Genomic DNA, 16,865 nt, shown 5'->3' with positions numbered 1-16,865 from the left:
TTCTTTTAGTGAGGAACCTCTACAGACATTCCAGTTGTTGGATATGCCTGGTTAGGTACATACCAAAGGGGGCATTATACTCAATGATTGTTCTGATGAATGCCGAATACAGTGGAACAATGACTTCTTTGGACTTAGATGCCATATCTTTGTTTAAAGGTTGGGCAGCATAGAATGATTTCCTCACCACTGTAGACACGTGATGATCGAAGGCTAGATTACTATCTATGTGTGTCCCTAAGTACCTGACTACTGGGTCATCTCTAAGGGCTGTGTTGTCAATATGACAGTTACCAGAGATGGATGACTTCCCAAAGGATACTATGTTTTAGTCCATGGCTCTGACAGCTGTTGTTTGTCTGTGCCAGTGTGAGATTCAATGACAGCTCCTAATTTGCAATCATCTGCAAATTTAGTCAGACAAAGACCACTGACATTGGTCTTGACTTCTGAGAAGTAATGCCAAAAAGGAGTGGTTCAAGGACTGATCCCTAAGGGACTCCACTTGTGACTGGCCTCCTTGTAGAGGTGGACTCCCCAATTCTAACTTCTTGCGTCCTGTCAGTGAGCCAGTTGGCTATCCACCGGGTGACATACAGGTTTGTACCTAACCTCCTGAGTTTGTCAACAATGCTCAAGTGGGGTATTGTGTCAAATGCCTTGGCCAGGTCAAGGTAGGCAGTGTGAAAGATTTTGCCCTCATCCATTGCTTTGGTGACATTCTCAAAGAAGTCCACCAGGTTGAGTAGGCATAATCTGCCCTTAACAAAACCAAAATGGGTTGGGTCCAGTGTCTGGAGGTTTACTGTATCTCTCTTGATCATTTCCAAGATCATTCTTTCCATGGCTTTACATATAAGACTAATGACACTTATGGATCTGTAGTTTCCAGGGTCTGTAGATGACCCACCTTTGTGCATAGGGATGACTGTTACCTTTCTCCATTCATGAGGCATGAAGCCTGTTTAGAGGCTACAGTTAAATAGTAATTCCAGAGGCCCTGATAGGTCATGTTTCATGCTATTTAGAAGGAATCCTGGGATATTGTCTGGGCCCATTGATGTGGTGTTCTTAGTCTTAGAGAGAGCATTAAGGACCTGTTCCCTAGTGATAGCAGGGGGAGTCCTATTTGATAATATTTTCTGAGAGAAGGTTGAGGGGGAGAAAGAGAAGGAAAGTTGGAGCTGAATTTATCTTCTGGCTCAGTATAGGTGGCTCCATTTACAATGAGCTCTGCACACAATTGTGTATTGCCTTTGAGGTTGCGGACATAGCTAAATAATGCTTTGTGGTTTTTTTTGCCCTGGGAGGCCAAATGTACCTCAAATTTGGCTTTGGTAGACTTTATTTGTCGTCTGAATTGTTTGTTTAGTTTGATGAGACTGCTTTTATCCTGCTGGGTGTTGCACCTCCTAATTTTTGCCATGATTTTCTTCCTACTGTTATACAGCCGATTGATTTTGTGATTCAACCAGGGTGGCTTGTTTTTTTAGTTAGTTCTGTACTTCTTCCTGGTGGGTACAGCTGCCTCTATGCAGCTATTAACATGCTTGTACAAGGTTTCTGTGAACAGTTCTGCATAGGCAGAAGCATTCTCAGGATTTATGGGGGCTTGAAATTTTGCCAGGTTCTCACTTAATAGCAGGAGGTTATCCTTAGAATAGTTCCTGAATATTCCAGGTTTAGCTGGGAAACATCACTGATGGGGTTACATTTTGGCCACGTGTTGATTTATTTTGACAGTTTTGGGTATTGTATGATCATAGGGTCATATGAGATTACTAGGCTATTGACCCAGAGGTCATTTTAAGCCTAGCCGTTTCAACCCAGTATAATACCTTGGAGGTACTAGACAATACCCAAGATTGCATTTAGTGATTTCTGATCATTTTTACGAGGGATGTGGCCACTATCCTCGGTAAGAATTTATGGTGCCCCATGGACTCATCCAGGTTCCTCTTGAACAGTGTCGTAGAGGTGCTCTGTTTCACATGATCATTTTGAATGTCAGTGAGAAAGAAACTACCTGCAGAGTTTATACAAATAGCAGCACAGACAATAGCTTGCCCAGTGTCCATACTCATAAATAGATCAATTGCAGAAAGTAAGGCTCCCACCTTATGGAAAACATCACACATTATTCCTCTTCACAAAGGAAGTAACTCCTTAGAACTCACCAACTATTGATCTATAGCAATCATATCACCTTTATCCAAAATATTAGGAAGAGTTGTGAATTCCCAACTACTCCAGTATCCCCAAAATAATTTACTTTCCAGTACCCAGCACGGCTTTAGATCCTCCCATAGCATCACCATAGCACTACTATCTTTCTCCTATACAGTCAACAACTATAGAAATAAGGGACTATTTGTATCTTCCATATTCTTAGACCTGTCAAAAGCATTTGACATGGTAAACCTCAGCCTTCTTCTCAAAACTCTGTCACACCTAAACGTATGCTCCTCCTCCATAGATTGGTTCTCAAGCTACTTATCGGAATGGCAACAAGCTGTTCTTTGGCGAGACCAATTTGTTCTTTGGCAAGACCAGTTGTCCCCCCTACTCCCAGTATCCATAGGAGTCCCCTACTCCCAGTATCCATAGGAGTCTCCTACTCCCAGTATCCATAGGGGTCCCACAAGGGTCTATCCTAGGCCCGATGCCCTTCTCACTATTTACCAACCAAATATCCCCTTCCTCGGTCAGTGCCTCTGTAGTACAATATGCAGATGACACAACCCTTATTTGTGCCAACCCCACCTTAAATGGGCTACAAACCTTGACCCAGAACAACTTTACTCTAGCTGAAACCTGGTTCACTACCATCAAACTGATTCTTAATCCCAAAAAAGCAAAACTACTGTTTTTTAGTCCCGGTCTATTCCCTCCCCTAAACAATGATTTCACCATTATCTCTACGGATAACATCCAAATCACCCCCACTACTCACACAAAACTGTTAGGTGTTGAAATAGACAATAACCTAAAATTTGATACCCACATAGCCCATACTATCAAGAAGGTAAATAAAAAGCTAGGACTCCTCTATAGGAATAAGCAATACCAAAGCAACCATAGCAAGGACTCATCGTTTTCCCATCCTTCTCTACGCCTCCCCTGTCCTAACAAATCTACGCCAAACAGACCTAAAGAAAATGGAATCTTGTTACAACAAGATAGCCAAATTTGCAGCAGAAGCCTCTTAGAGATCCCACCACTGTCTTGCCTTGAAACAACTCAACTGGCTTGAGCTCCCTCATCTACTTCTACTCAACCAACTTTCAACAGCTCACAAACTCTATTAACTTCCTGAAAACACCCCTAGCCTCCAGGGGATAATTCAGCCCCACATTCCCACAAGACCTTTAAGATCCAGTGGCCAGAATCTCATACAGACCATCAAACATAAAAATGACGCCGGGAAATCTCTGTTCGCCTGCACCATTGCTAGAACTTGGAACTCCCTACCAAGCCAAATAACCCCCACTGTATCTACCAATTTAAACATCTCCTGAAAACCCACTGCATAGATAACTGGCTGTGCCCATGCTACCCCCAGGTTAGTTCCTGCTCCCAACCTGGCACCCATGCTACCCCCAGGTTAGTTCCTGCTCCCAACCTGGCACCCATGCTACTCCCCAGGTTAGTTCCTGCTCCCAACCTGACACCCATGCTACTCCCAGGTTAGTTCCTGCTCCCAACCTGGCACCCATGCTACTCCCAGGTTAGTTCCTGCTCCCAACCTGGCACCCATGCTACTCCCAGGTTAGTTCCTGCTCCCAACCTGGCACCCATGCTACTCCCAGGTTAGTTCCTGCTCCCAACCTGGCACCCATGCTACTCCCCAGGTTAGTTCCCGCTCCCAACCTGGCACCCATGCTACTCCCCAGGTTAGCTCCCGCTCCCAACCTGGCACCCATGCTACTCCCAGGTTAGTTCCTGCTTCCAACCTGGCACCCATGCTACTCCCAGGTTAGTTCCTGCTCCCAACCTGGCACCCATGCTACTCCCCAGGTTAGTTCCTGCTCCCAACCTGGCACCCATGCTACTTCCCAGGTTAGTTCTTGCTCCCAACCTGGCACCCATGCTACTCCCCAGGTTAGCTCCTGCTCCCAACCTGGCACCCATGCTACTCCCCAGGTTAGCTCCTGTTCCCAACCTGGCACCCATGCTACTCCCCAGGTTAGTTCCTGCTCCCAACCTGGCACCCATGCTACTCCCCAGTTTAGTTCCTGCTCCCAACCTGGCACCCATGCTACTCCCCAGGTTAGTTCCTGCTCCCAACCTGGCACCCATGCTACTCCCCAGGTTAGCTCCTGCTCCCAACCTGGCACCCATGCTACTCCCCAGGTTAGTTCCTGCTCCCAACCTGGCACCCGTGCTACTCCCCAGGTTAGTTCCTGCTCCCAACCTGGCACCCATGCTACTCCCCAGGTTAGCTCCTGCTCCCAACCTGGCACCCATGCTACTCCCCAAGTTAGTTCCTGCTCCCAACCTGGCACCCATGTTACTCCCCAGGTTAGTTCCTGCTCCCAACCTGGCACCCATGCTACTCCCCAGGTTAGTTCCTGCTCCCAACCTGGCACTCATGCTACTCCCCAGGTTAGCTCCTGTTCCCAACCTGGCACCAATGCTACTCCCCAGGTTAGTTCCTGCTCCCAACCTGGCACCCATGCTACTCCCAGGTTAGTTCCTGCTCCCAACCTGGCAGAATACTATATAGTAGGTTCTATAGCATATCACTGCATAGTATTAATTACATCCCAACAAAATGACACTACACAATATGTATCTCCTACACTACAGAATATATATCTAATACCAAGGTAAACTTCCCTACTCCCTTAAAATAAAGCTGTCCAGTCCATGCACAATGACAATTATGTCATTCTTACTTGATAGCTATAACTCCTTATTTAACACATTAGTATAGAACTATGAGATGATTATAGGTGTTACTTTTAGAAACTGAATAGGTCTTGCTTGTACAATGTTTGTGTTTTTTGACCTTTCTGTAAGTTTATGGTATGATTATAACAGTTTAGTATAAATCCTTGCCTGTAATTTAAGGACTTTTGTTTGTTTTTCTTTTGCTTTGGAGCTTTTCTTCCATTGAAAATGGATCTGTATCCAATCGGACTTTCCCGGTCAACAAATGCAAAATAAAATAAAATGTCAGTGAGAAAGAATGTGGGAATTCTGCAGAAACATTTACTGTTATAAAAAGAAAGGAACTGGTGACTAGGTTGTAACACTTTCACCTAATTGCACCCACAAGTAATGAGAGTCTGCATTATCTATGCGCGTGTGTGTGTGTGTGTGTGTGTGTGTGTGTGTGTGTGTGTGTGTGTGTGCATGTGTGCGTGCGTGTGCATGTGTGTGCGTGTGCATATGTGTGTGTGTGTATGTGTGCGCGTGTGCGTGCATGTGCATGTGTGCCTTCGTGTGCATATGTGTGTGTGTGTGTGTGTGTGTGAGCACGCGTGCCTGTGTGTGTGCATGTATGTGTGATTGTCTGTGTGGTTTGTGTGTGTGTGTGTGTGTGTGTGTGTGTGTGTGTGTGTGTGTGTGTGTGTGTGTGTGGGAGTGCATGTGTGTGCCTGTGTGTGTTTGTGCATGTGTGTGTGCGTGAGTGTCTGTGTGGTTGTGTGTGTGTACGTACATACCTATGTCTGTGTGCACATGATGCAGACAGGACATATAGCAGTAAATCTGCTGTACTGGTATTTAGTGAGACAAAATCTGCTATTCGAAAGAAACAAACATAAAATCATAGGAAATGGCTGGATCATGAATGATTTTCCTGATTCAGCTCATTTATAACCATCCCTGAAGGCCTTGTAGTGTGCCCATGGCAGACTTCCACTGACTAGGGTTGGAATATGCTGGAGAACAAGCAGGAGGCAGGGACCCACGAGAGGTTTCTGTCTGAGGAGGTAACTCAGCAGTGAGATATGCATGCCTAATATTATCATGCAAACATAAACCTTAGAAGAGACAGGGTGCCATACTGTGGTAAATAAATGAGGCTTTGCCTAGTGGGCAAAAGATTCACATTTAAAAGTGATGCCAATGCAACAACCACATGTTTCTTTGTGCACAACAGACTAAAGGAAAACACAGAGGTTATTTTTTTTTTTACATGCAGTGACATTTCTAGATAAGGATAATAGAGCTGCATATGCTGTATAATACAAAGTCCCTAGAAAATGTATGCAAGGATGCTAGGCTGGCTGTGTGTTGACGCCCAACTGAATAAGCACCAGTCTTCACCGTGATGCCAGCTAATATGATGGGAATTCCCCCTTTTTGCAAAAGAATATACCATGCAGAAGTATGAGATGAGAACTCTGTTTGTAACTATGCGTGCAGCAGTACCATTCATCTAATATGGTGGCACTTCCCCATTCATCAGCTGGAAGCTACAGGATGTCATATCATCCACAAGTATCATAAATGATCTATATGTCTGTAGCAAAGTCTGCATCCAATCTCTGTCTGCAGCCATGTCTGTACTCCATCTCCGTCTGCAGCCATGTCTGCATCCAATCTCTGTCTGCAGCCATGTCTGTACTCCATCTACGTCTGCAGCCATGTCTGCACTCCATCTCCGTCTGCAGCCATGTCTGCATCCGATCTCTGCCTGTATTCTTGTCTGTGACCCATCTCTGTTTGTATGCTGTACCCAATCTCTGTCTGAAAGCATGCCCGCACCCATTTCTGCCTATAATCATTTCTGCATGATGTCAACTCTGTCAGTAACCACACTTATACCCAAACTTTGTAACCATGCATGTACCTCATCAGTGTCTGTAATTATGCCTGCACCCCATCTCTATCTGAACTCATGCCTGCACCCAGTCCCTGCCTGTAACATGCCTTCACCCCATCTCTGCCTGTAACCATGTCTGCACCCCATCTCTGTCTATAGCCATGCCTGCACCCTATCTCTGTCTGTAAGTATACCTTCACCCCATGTTTGCCTGTAACCATATATGTACCAGTGCTGTGCAATTTAACCAAGAGTATTAAAAAAAAACCCATTACATTATGTTTATTTCTTAATTGATTCATCTCTTGTCATGTATTATCATCTGCTCTAACAGAATGACGAGTTTCATATGTCATGGTAATTATTCATTACATGCACCACACATGTCATTTGTGGTAGCATTACTAACCTTATTCCAAACATTATGCTCCAAAAAGATGACATAGCAACACATACGCATGTATGTAGGAAATATATACAGAATTACATTTTTCCCAGACTTATTAGCTTTAAGCCAAAATGAAAGGTGCCAGAGGGTCTCTAAATGCAATTAAAATATCTAGACTCAATTTCAGTCATAGTTTCTACTATTAGGTATAGGTCAGTACAGATGGGAGCCTAGAATAAGGCTATGTGGTCTGTTCCTTTTGATGTAATGCTTTCTACAAAACAAATGCTTTGGGGTTTCTTTCCTTCTTTTTTAAAATTCCAAAATATAGAATTTTGGTCCATAATTCACAAAAATGTTTTCAGTGTTTAGCAGCGATACAGTGTTAATTAGCAATTCACATATTATTAATTTGCTACATAGAAGATCTTTGTGTACACTTTATCTAAGGTTTCAAGTCAAAATTGACAGTTTAAATCAGGTTATATAAAGTAAGCATAGAAAATTATAGAAGCAGGCAGACAGTAGTATATAAATGCCGGGTCTATATTATAACAGCAAATGCTTAAAATAGCGAACGCTGTATAATTGACACTAGAATATCAAAACGGCAAAATGCCGAGCACACGGAACAGCAAAAAAATCGCTGCTCCGTAAAAAAAAACAAAAAAAAAACCCAAACACAAAATAAAGTGGGGGGGCTTTGCCCCCCACCCCCCTAATTAAATATACCAACTCTGAGATAGCACCACAGTAGAGGAAATGGTAAAGTCCCAAAAACAGCCCAGTGATTTTTTTCCCCTGGGGGAAAAAAAAATCGCTGTTCCATGCGTTCGGGATTTCGCTGTTTTGATTACAAAGGTTCGATTAAACAGCATTCGCTATTTTAAGCATTCGCTGGTTTAATAGGGAGCAATAAATGCCATGGTCTTGTTTAGTAATCTAGGCAGAAGCACTACCAAAATGTTGCAGAGCTGTCAATCGATCGACATGTAGTTGTTTCCCACATACGTATAGATTACTACATTTTAAAACATAGGCACTCTGAAAAAAAAAGCAATAAATAAATGCCATATGCGGGAGGGTGTAGTATGAGGAAGAGGTAAAATAAGGATTGCCGAATCACAGGTGAATCAGTTTGAGGAAACGGAGCAATGTGAGAAAATGGATCTGTCACAGGAGGTACTTTTGGTAAAAGTGAGGAGTTCATTATACGTCATCTTTGTTAGATCAAAGTTGATCATAATAATTTTCTTTAAATTGTTAGTAAGCAGAGAGATAAATAACATGATGATATCCCCAGAAAGATAAAACAGCGTCTGAAAAATAAATGAAATGTTTCCTACCACCCTACTTACCAAATCTATGTCACTCATTTTACTTACAGGGCCTAGTCTGTTATAAATCTGCTGAGCAAGACTCTTGTTTTATCCGAAAGATGGAGCAGCGTGATGTCGAGAATGTGCAAACCATCGTAAATATGTCAGAGAACAGGGTAAGCAGGTATAAGACCTTTTATAATGAGTGCTTATACATTAAAAAGAAAACCATCCCCAGTGTCATAACATAATTAACCAAGGTCTTACAATCCACTTTACATTGTGACCCATGATAATACTGGCTTCGTAGTGGCATTGTTGCAGTCAATTAGTAATGGGAAAGCAGCCAAATTCTTTTTCACTGCTGTGTAATCTGTGTGCTGCATAACTGAGCTGCCAAGACACTGTGAGGCTCTCTTGTCTTTTGGAGTGGGATTCTATTACTTGCTAATAATATTTCTTGGAAGATGAAACAAAGGTATTTTGTTTTCAAATTTTCAATGAAGCACATCCGGGTAATGAAGTGTAACTACCCTCTGAGTGGAACTTTAATGGATTTAACAGAGTGGGACTTGTAGATTTGGTTTCAGTCAGACAGAGGTCTATTTTTGCTGTGTTCAGCTACGGCAAAGAGAGTTCTCTCATTGCCCTTGTCAGGGATTTTAGTTAGCAATGTAGGAGAATGTGAAATATTTATTTATTCTAACAAATGGAGCCATTGGCAATTCACTTGTACAGAGACTGATACAATAAAGCATGGGCAACATTATAGAAAAGGTGATATTCCTGTCAAGGGAGTTTGGAAAAATAACTTTCTTGTTACATTTATTTTATTTACCAGATAGTCTAAAATTAAATCCATTTGAGACATTTTAAGTATAATGAAAAATCTATACTGAAAAGAGCACAAGAATTATCAAAGATCTGAATTACAGATGTAAAATGAAAAACAAATTGTGATTTTTTTTCTGCATTCTAAATGGAAATGTTAATTGAGACACAAAATGGCTTATGATAATTTTTTATGACCTATGTACGATCTGTAGCATAGTATTTAATTTGTGTAATAGAGGATTAAAGAAAAGTCAGTAATGTATGCAAAATAATACATCTTAAAGTAACAAAACATTAATAACAGTAGGACTTTTTTGGCGTTAGAAACACACCCGATATACTACAGACACCAAATGTGCCGTATGTTTATATATTTTACTACTTATGAAGTTATTTCAATTTAATTCCATATCACTGGGACAAAGCAAAGAGTCAAGACCTGTAAAAACAATGCAAAATTAAGCCATTTAAAATACCAATCCTACAACATTTTGTTGGTCTATATTTTTCAGTACCAGTAATAACTACCCAGCGCTGTTCTGCTTTCCCTAGCCTTTTACAGTATATTTGGGGCTGGTGGGACCTCTCTGTAAACTATATTTTTGGCTACTATGGATTTCCTTGAAGGTGTGCTGTTATTGTAGTTTGATATATAATATGAACTGGGACAGTTTTACTATTTCAGAAAAAAAAGAGAAATAAAGCCTTGCTTGCAGTAACCTATACCATAGTATGATTTCTCAAAAACAGTATGCCAAACTGATTAGAACATTTCCGCTATGATGAATGCAGCCATGTCTACAGAATCGTAGGCTTACCTTTGAGGTGAACCATGAAACCGTTCTTTTCATTCCAACTCTCTGTCTGGGACACGTTTCTTTAAAACAGGAAACAGATCACCACTTCTTTTAAAATCAGTGTTTTTCAGTCTTCTTGCTGTAGCATCAAACTTTAAAATGGAGAAAAAAGTAGCGGTATATTTTTCTAGCATATTTTTATATAACTTATGCTATGCTATAACATTGTACCTGTCTGAAATGATGTAAATTGTGCCTCTTATTACAGGTTGATCAACTGTTAATAGAGAGAAACAAAACAAAATACTATCATGAGTTTCTTGGAATTCTTGGAAGAAATCCTGTTGATCCCAATACCGTGGGTGAGCGTATCCAAAGATTATGCCATCAAAACCCAATCTTTTGGGTCAGGAAAAGAGATGGTAAACTTTATTATATACTTTTAAAACATGACTATTTTATTTACCTCTATATGGTGCTAAAGTACATTTATATAGGGAAACATGGTGCTGTTTTTAAAAAAGCATGAACAAGTAAATAGTAAAAACTTTCTTTATGTACTCAGAGTGTTGTTGTTGTTTGTCTTTCGGCTTTTCCCAGTAAGGGGTCGCCACAGCAGAACTCCGGTCCGCTAATGATTGGCAGTAGAATTTTACAAAATGCCGAGGTGCCAGCTCGACGCTCAACCTTCAACGAATACATCAGAAACTTTGGCTACCACTGCAGTAACCTGCATCAGATAAAAAGAAAGAAAAAATAAATTAATGCATTTCTTTACAATGCTCCATAGTAACCTTTTTTGAAGCCTCTCTTAAAATATCACATAAGGAGGTGAATTTCCATATATCTGTGTCCAAAGAATTTTGGGACATTGGAGCAACAGGTTGATAAAGGGTGGTTCTTTTTAAGTCTTTCCTCCAGGGCTTCAATTTAGCCCTTTCAGGGATGCCCAGACCCAACAACCAATTGGCCAGACAAGACAAAAGACATATTTTTAATGAGACACACCTCTTGGATGGCAGCCTTTATGGACCACACAACAAAGAATGTTATAAAGATCGGAAAACCTCTAGAAACAGAATCGCTTTAAACAGTAATCTACAGATATTCTCACAAGTCAACAGCTTCAGTGAAATAATTTAAACTGACATTACATTTTGCAGGTGCACCTCAGTTTCACAATGACAATCAAAATATGTTCTGTATGAGTGGATGCATCCTAATGCAATCTGGACCCCTCTGCCTCTGTAGCTTTGTTCATCACCAGCCGGCACCATCATCTGATTGCTGGTGCTCCAGAAACTGAGCTGTATATTACCTGGCAATCCCTACTGTGCACTCCAGCTTGAGTTTTTACACTTGGGAGAAAGTGGCCTTTGTAGCCATCAGTGCCATGAGATGGCTTAAGGAATTTATTTATTTGTTTATTTATTTGCAATTTGTTAACCGGAGAAGTCCACTAGGCCATATTGAGCCCATTTTCAGTGCAGGCCCGGGGAGAAAAGCTCCACAGTAATACTAAGATTACAAATTATAGAAATAGTATAATCTTAAGAAGAGTTATACAATTACAATAGTAAGTCATAATCACAATGTAACATGTACAGAAATTAATATCATACATAGACATTTTTCAGATCAAGTTTTAAAAATAAAAAAATTAGCAAATGGTAAACAGTGTCATTATTTTCATAAACAAAAAAGAGAAGTTTCATGGGGGGGGGGGAGTTAGCAGAGGATTAGGAGCAAGAGCATTTCCAGGTAGTGGAGAGGTAAGAGTGTACAGAAGATTTAAAATTGACAGGTTTGTGGATAGTTCTGAGGGATAATGGGAGAGCATTCCACTTTTTCGCTAGGGAGAAAGAGAAGATAAGTTGCCCAGGGGGATGTTTGGGCTTGCACACCAGGAATAAATTCTTGTTCTTGGATCTTAGGGGCCTATTGAGAGTGTAGAAGGTAAAGATGGAATGAAGGGATGGGCAGTCTGAGGGCTTAAAGATGAGTTTGTGAGTGGTAGTAAGTTGTAAGTAGGCGAGGTAGCTTGGTACTTCCAGCCAATTTAGTGAGTGAAGTGTCTTACAGTGGTGGGAGGAGTATTAGGAATTTGTTGCAAATTTGCATATCTTGTTGTAGCAGGCTTCCAGTTTAGCTTTTAGGGAGGCTAGGAGGATGGCAAGTAGAGGTGAACCATACATGAGAGTGGGGAGAAGGTAGGTGGATGCGAGGGTTTTCTAGAGGAGGGGGTTAGGTATTGATTGTGTCTGTAAAGCAATCTGAGTTTTTGATGTTTTTTTTTATATTTTGTTGTACATGGATATCAATTTTTAGTTGTTCATCAATGACTACTATGAGGAGTTTTGTGTGGGGGACAATTTCAATTTGGCTATAAATTTTGATAGTTTTTTTGTGTGATGAGGTAGATTTTGCTGGAGTAGAAATCAAGATTTTAGTTTTGTTTGGGATGACAGCTAAATGGTTGCTTAACATCCAGGTTTCTGTGGTGGAGAAAATGTTTTTGTTTGAGTAATAGATCGGAAATTGAGTCGGCTGAGCAGACTACTGTTGAATCGTCCACATACTGAATTACATCGCCATTGGCGATAGAAGTGTGGATGTTATTGATAATGATGATTAATAATAGGGGCCAAGTATTGAGCCTTGTGGAAATCCAGTAGGGGTATTGAGGTAGGATGAGAAGGAGTTTTCCCATTTGACTGCTTGTTGCCTGTCTGAAAGATAGCTAGAGAACCAGTTTATGGTGGTGGGAGAGAGATAGAAGTGGGAGAGTTGTGATAGTAGTAGAGGGTGGGAGACGGTGTCGAAGGCATTTGAGAGCTCTAAGAGTATGGTTGCAGCAGTTTTTCCTGAGAATGGGCCTTGTTCACTGTGTCAAAGAATTATATAAGGGCAGTAGTGGTCCTGTGACCTGGTCGAAAGCCATATTGAGATGGAGATAACAGGTGGTTATGGGTAAAAAGGGGCATGGTCTGAGTGTGGATACATTTTTCTAGTATCTTAGAGATTGGAAGAGGATGGCAAAAGGGCGGAAACTGGATATATCATGGTTTTTGCCACCATTTGAAGGAGAATGTTATGCTTTTCCACAATATGGGTACACAAGATTCCTGAATAGATCTATTAATCTAGATAATGATGGGGTATGTGATGGCTTCAGCAGCAACCTTTAGGAAAGTGAGTGGTAGGTTATCAGGAGCATTAGAGCAGGGTTAGAACAGGGTTTGAGCTTTAAGAGTAGTCTTTTTATAGTTGAGGTGGAGATGAGTTGTAGTCCAAAGTTGGGGGAGGGAAGGGGTGGGGGTTAGTTGAGGGAGGGGAGTGTTGGCAAGTTTGGGAATTAGTGTGCCAAGGGAGCAAAAAAGGCTTATGCAGCATCACCAGAAGCTCAGAAGGTCAGATAAGGTATATAGCTAAGCCTGGAGGGCACAGAAAACAGCACCAGCCCCATTTTTGCTATTTCTGCCTGATCCCAGAGACAGAGAGGTTAATGCAGGGTTTCCCTATGCTGTCTATCCCCCATTTTGAATCAGACATGGCTAATGCAGGGTTTCCTTACATTGTGTATTCCCCCATTTAGAATCATATACAGCTAATGCAGGGTTTCACTGCACTGTCTATTCCCCCACTTAGAGTCGGACACAGCTAACACTCCTTGCCACAGCACGACAATACTGTAAGTATAACTTATTTCCCTGCACTTCACCCTTCATCCAAGAAAAAGAGATGGTGTACATCTTCCATCCTTCCCATTCCAATTAGCACTTCAGCAGCTTGGGCTCATTGCTGAATGCAGGATGCTGCTATCAGTTTAGGGATGCAGTAACAGGCTGGCTTCTTTATGTGCAATTACTATGCATTTGTTGGCATCACAGTTGCTTCAAATGTATAAGCTCAGTCAAAACAGTTTGATTGTATCTATGCTCAAATAATAAGAGCTTCAATCATATTTCTCTGAAGCTCTCAGTATATTCATTTGTGCAAGGTATGGAAATAGCTTTTGTTTTGTAATAGTTAACTCAGAATTTTGAACTGTAGATATATTTTTGCAACGGCAAGTTTCCCTGTAGCCTCGTGTGTTTCTATACTTAGCTATTAATTTGTCTAAGACTGACATTTTAGAGGAGAAAAATGCATTTTTTGTTCATATTTGAGTTTCAGTCTTTCTCTGAGAGTGAAATATTTATGTTTGAACATTTGGAGTTGCAGTGCTGGGACTGGGGGGGGGGGGGTCCTCACTGCAAGAACATGATTTCAAAGTCTGTTTACTTTCTTGGTTTCTATTACTGAAGGAGTTTAGTAATTTTTCATCATTTTACTTTTTTTCTGTTTCAAGTATTCTTTCACAAAAAGTGTACATCGATTTAATTGAGTTCAGGGTTATATGCTTGTGCATTTGTGTTTTGGGCAATTTTGAATTCGTACAAAGTGTAATCCTTTTAAAAAGTACAATTTTTTTTTCATTTTACCATTAAAAAAAGCAGTTCGTTTTGAGTTGAATATGCTTATTCATTGTTCGTTTCAGCTAATATTTTTAATAAATAGATGACTATATTTTATGATAGGAATAATTAAAGTCAGCCCAAATATCATTAAAAATCAGAAAATGTCTAGACTATAGTGTTTTTTATTGCACAATTGGATGACAGATTTCCTGAATGGGGTCATTGTGGCTTGTAGTATTGCACTCGCCCTGAGGTGCAGTGACTTTTGAGTAAATTATAAGTCTGTGAGGCACCCAAACAAAAGTTCTCTGTATAGGAGGAATAGCTTGGTGCTGCCAGAAGAACTAGATTTTTGTGAATTACATAATATCCTGTCAAGCATTTTGTCTCATTTAGGATGACATTTGAATATCTGGATTGTAGAATGCTGCCATAGGGTAAAACATTCTAGAGAGCTGACATGGAACATTTTGCATAAACGATACATGGACTGACAAAGAACGCTTCCAATAAAAAGTGATGACAGGATATAGTATAGAGGATCAGAAATAAAATTAATAAGCAGAAATGAATTGCAATGTAAATGAAGAAAAGTAATAGATCAGGAAGGTATATGCCCTAATCTGTGAATCTCCGCTTGGTCATCCATCATATTCACAGAAACATCACTATCCTAAACTAGTTCACTTAAGACTTTTCATACTACATTCATAATCCCAGCCATGCGGGTAAGAATAAAGATAAGCATAGCAGTCAGCCAGGGGTAACCCTCCAACCTTTCCTATTGTTTAGGTTCAGCAGACACTATACTTTTCAGATTGTTGCTGGTCTATGTTCTTCAAGGTGCAAATACATACATTACAGGTAAAGTCCAGCCTTCTGCTTTGGCAGGCAAAAATCAAGCTGTCCTAGTACATACCATTCAATGTCACGGCTACCACATCCTTGAAGAATCAAAGGCCACGACCAATTAAACTGGTACGAAATTAATGCAGCTCTTCTAGGTTAATGGGCTACCTACATGCAGTAAATTCTGAGGCACTGAAGTGAAAAGATAGAAGTATTTAAAAAAGTGTATAAAAACTAGGCACTCTGTATAGGAATAAACAGTTTCTTACTAAAACACCAAGACCACCATTGCATGCATACGTCTCCTTTCAACACTGCTTTATGCCTCACCAATTCTCATTAACCTTAGAAAGCCTCAGCTAGCAAAACTCGACTCCTGCTACAAAAAAAATAGCTAGGTTTCCCATGGACTCTCCTTACAGGTGGTTACACAACTGTGTAGCTCTAAAACAACTTAATTGGTTATAACTCCATAACCTCCTCCTATATAATCAATTTACCTTAGCAGTGGTGGTGCTGTGGTAGCGTCGCCTCATAGTAAGATGTCCTGTTCGATTCTCAGCTAGAGCGTTTTCTGTGTGGAGACATGCGTGAATGGGCATACCTTCGTTGAAGGTTGTGTGTCAGGCTGGCAACTCGGCACGTAAAAATCTATTGCCAATCATTAGCAAACCGGAGTTCTGCTGTGGCAACCCCTAACCGAGAAAAGCTGAAAGACACAACAACATAAAATACTACACCAACCCAAGAGTACTCCTGCACTTCAAAATATATTACAATCTTAAACTTGCAATAGGACACTCCATTCCAGCAACAGATTCCTTCTTTGGGTAATGAAGACCAAAAACACAGCTGGTGACTTCCTTTTCTCTAACTTCATACCAAAAAATATGGAGTACACTTCCCACCCATATTACATCCACCTCTACCAAAGCACAATTCCAAATAATCCTAAAAAACAATCTAACCAACACTTGGTTCTGTAGCTGTACCAATCCAGGAGAGTTCGTATTCACATATCTTAGCCCTCCTCTCAACTCCAATAACTCTATCACTATCTAACAAGTATTCAGTCTATAACACTGGTGAATAGTTAAACATAAGCTGTGACAAAGGGAGATACTGCCAGCACAGCTATCTGGAATTTTGTAAATAATTATATGTCATTTGTGAATATCAACATGATCTATATAAGATGATTGTGTTAGAAATGCATTAGAACTGTATGTCATGTGTATATCAAACTGGTCTGTATAGACATGTGTGTTAAAAAAGGTGCTCTGTAAAGTACTGAGCTTAAAGATATATCCACTGTGTGCCCTACTGGAGGAGAACAGAAGTGTACATACACTATTGTAACTGTTTAAAAGTATATATTTTAACAGTGGAAGCTGGGATACAGGAGGTTAACCTCAGTCTAGTAAATTTCAGAAAAAATAGCTG

General features: G+C 40.7%; 1 protein-coding gene across 3 annotated transcripts in view; it reads left to right on the top strand.

The window, feature by feature from the left end:
* BRICD5 (BRICHOS domain containing 5) overlaps positions 1–16,865 on the top strand; it is a 174,556-nt gene that overhangs the window by 73,617 nt on the left and 84,074 nt on the right. For 2 of the 3 annotated variants that reach the window (XM_044089101.1, XM_044089099.1), the window contains 2 exons: positions 8,551–8,658; positions 10,382–10,535. In XM_044089101.1, the coding sequence (XP_043945036.1) occupies positions 8,551–8,658; positions 10,382–10,535 (262 nt within the window). The remainder of the gene's footprint in view (positions 1–8,550; positions 8,659–10,381; positions 10,536–16,865) is intronic. The other variant, XM_044089100.1, reaches the window with a different exon arrangement.

Source organism: Protopterus annectens, chromosome 12.part0 (genome assembly GCF_019279795.1).
Source record: "Protopterus annectens isolate FY-2018-M chromosome 12.part0, PAN1.0, whole genome shotgun sequence".
Classification (NCBI taxonomy): domain Eukaryota; kingdom Metazoa; phylum Chordata; order Ceratodontiformes; family Protopteridae; genus Protopterus; species Protopterus annectens.
The sequence above is the reverse complement of the archived record's forward strand: the minus strand, read 5'-3'. Positions and strand labels throughout refer to the sequence as shown.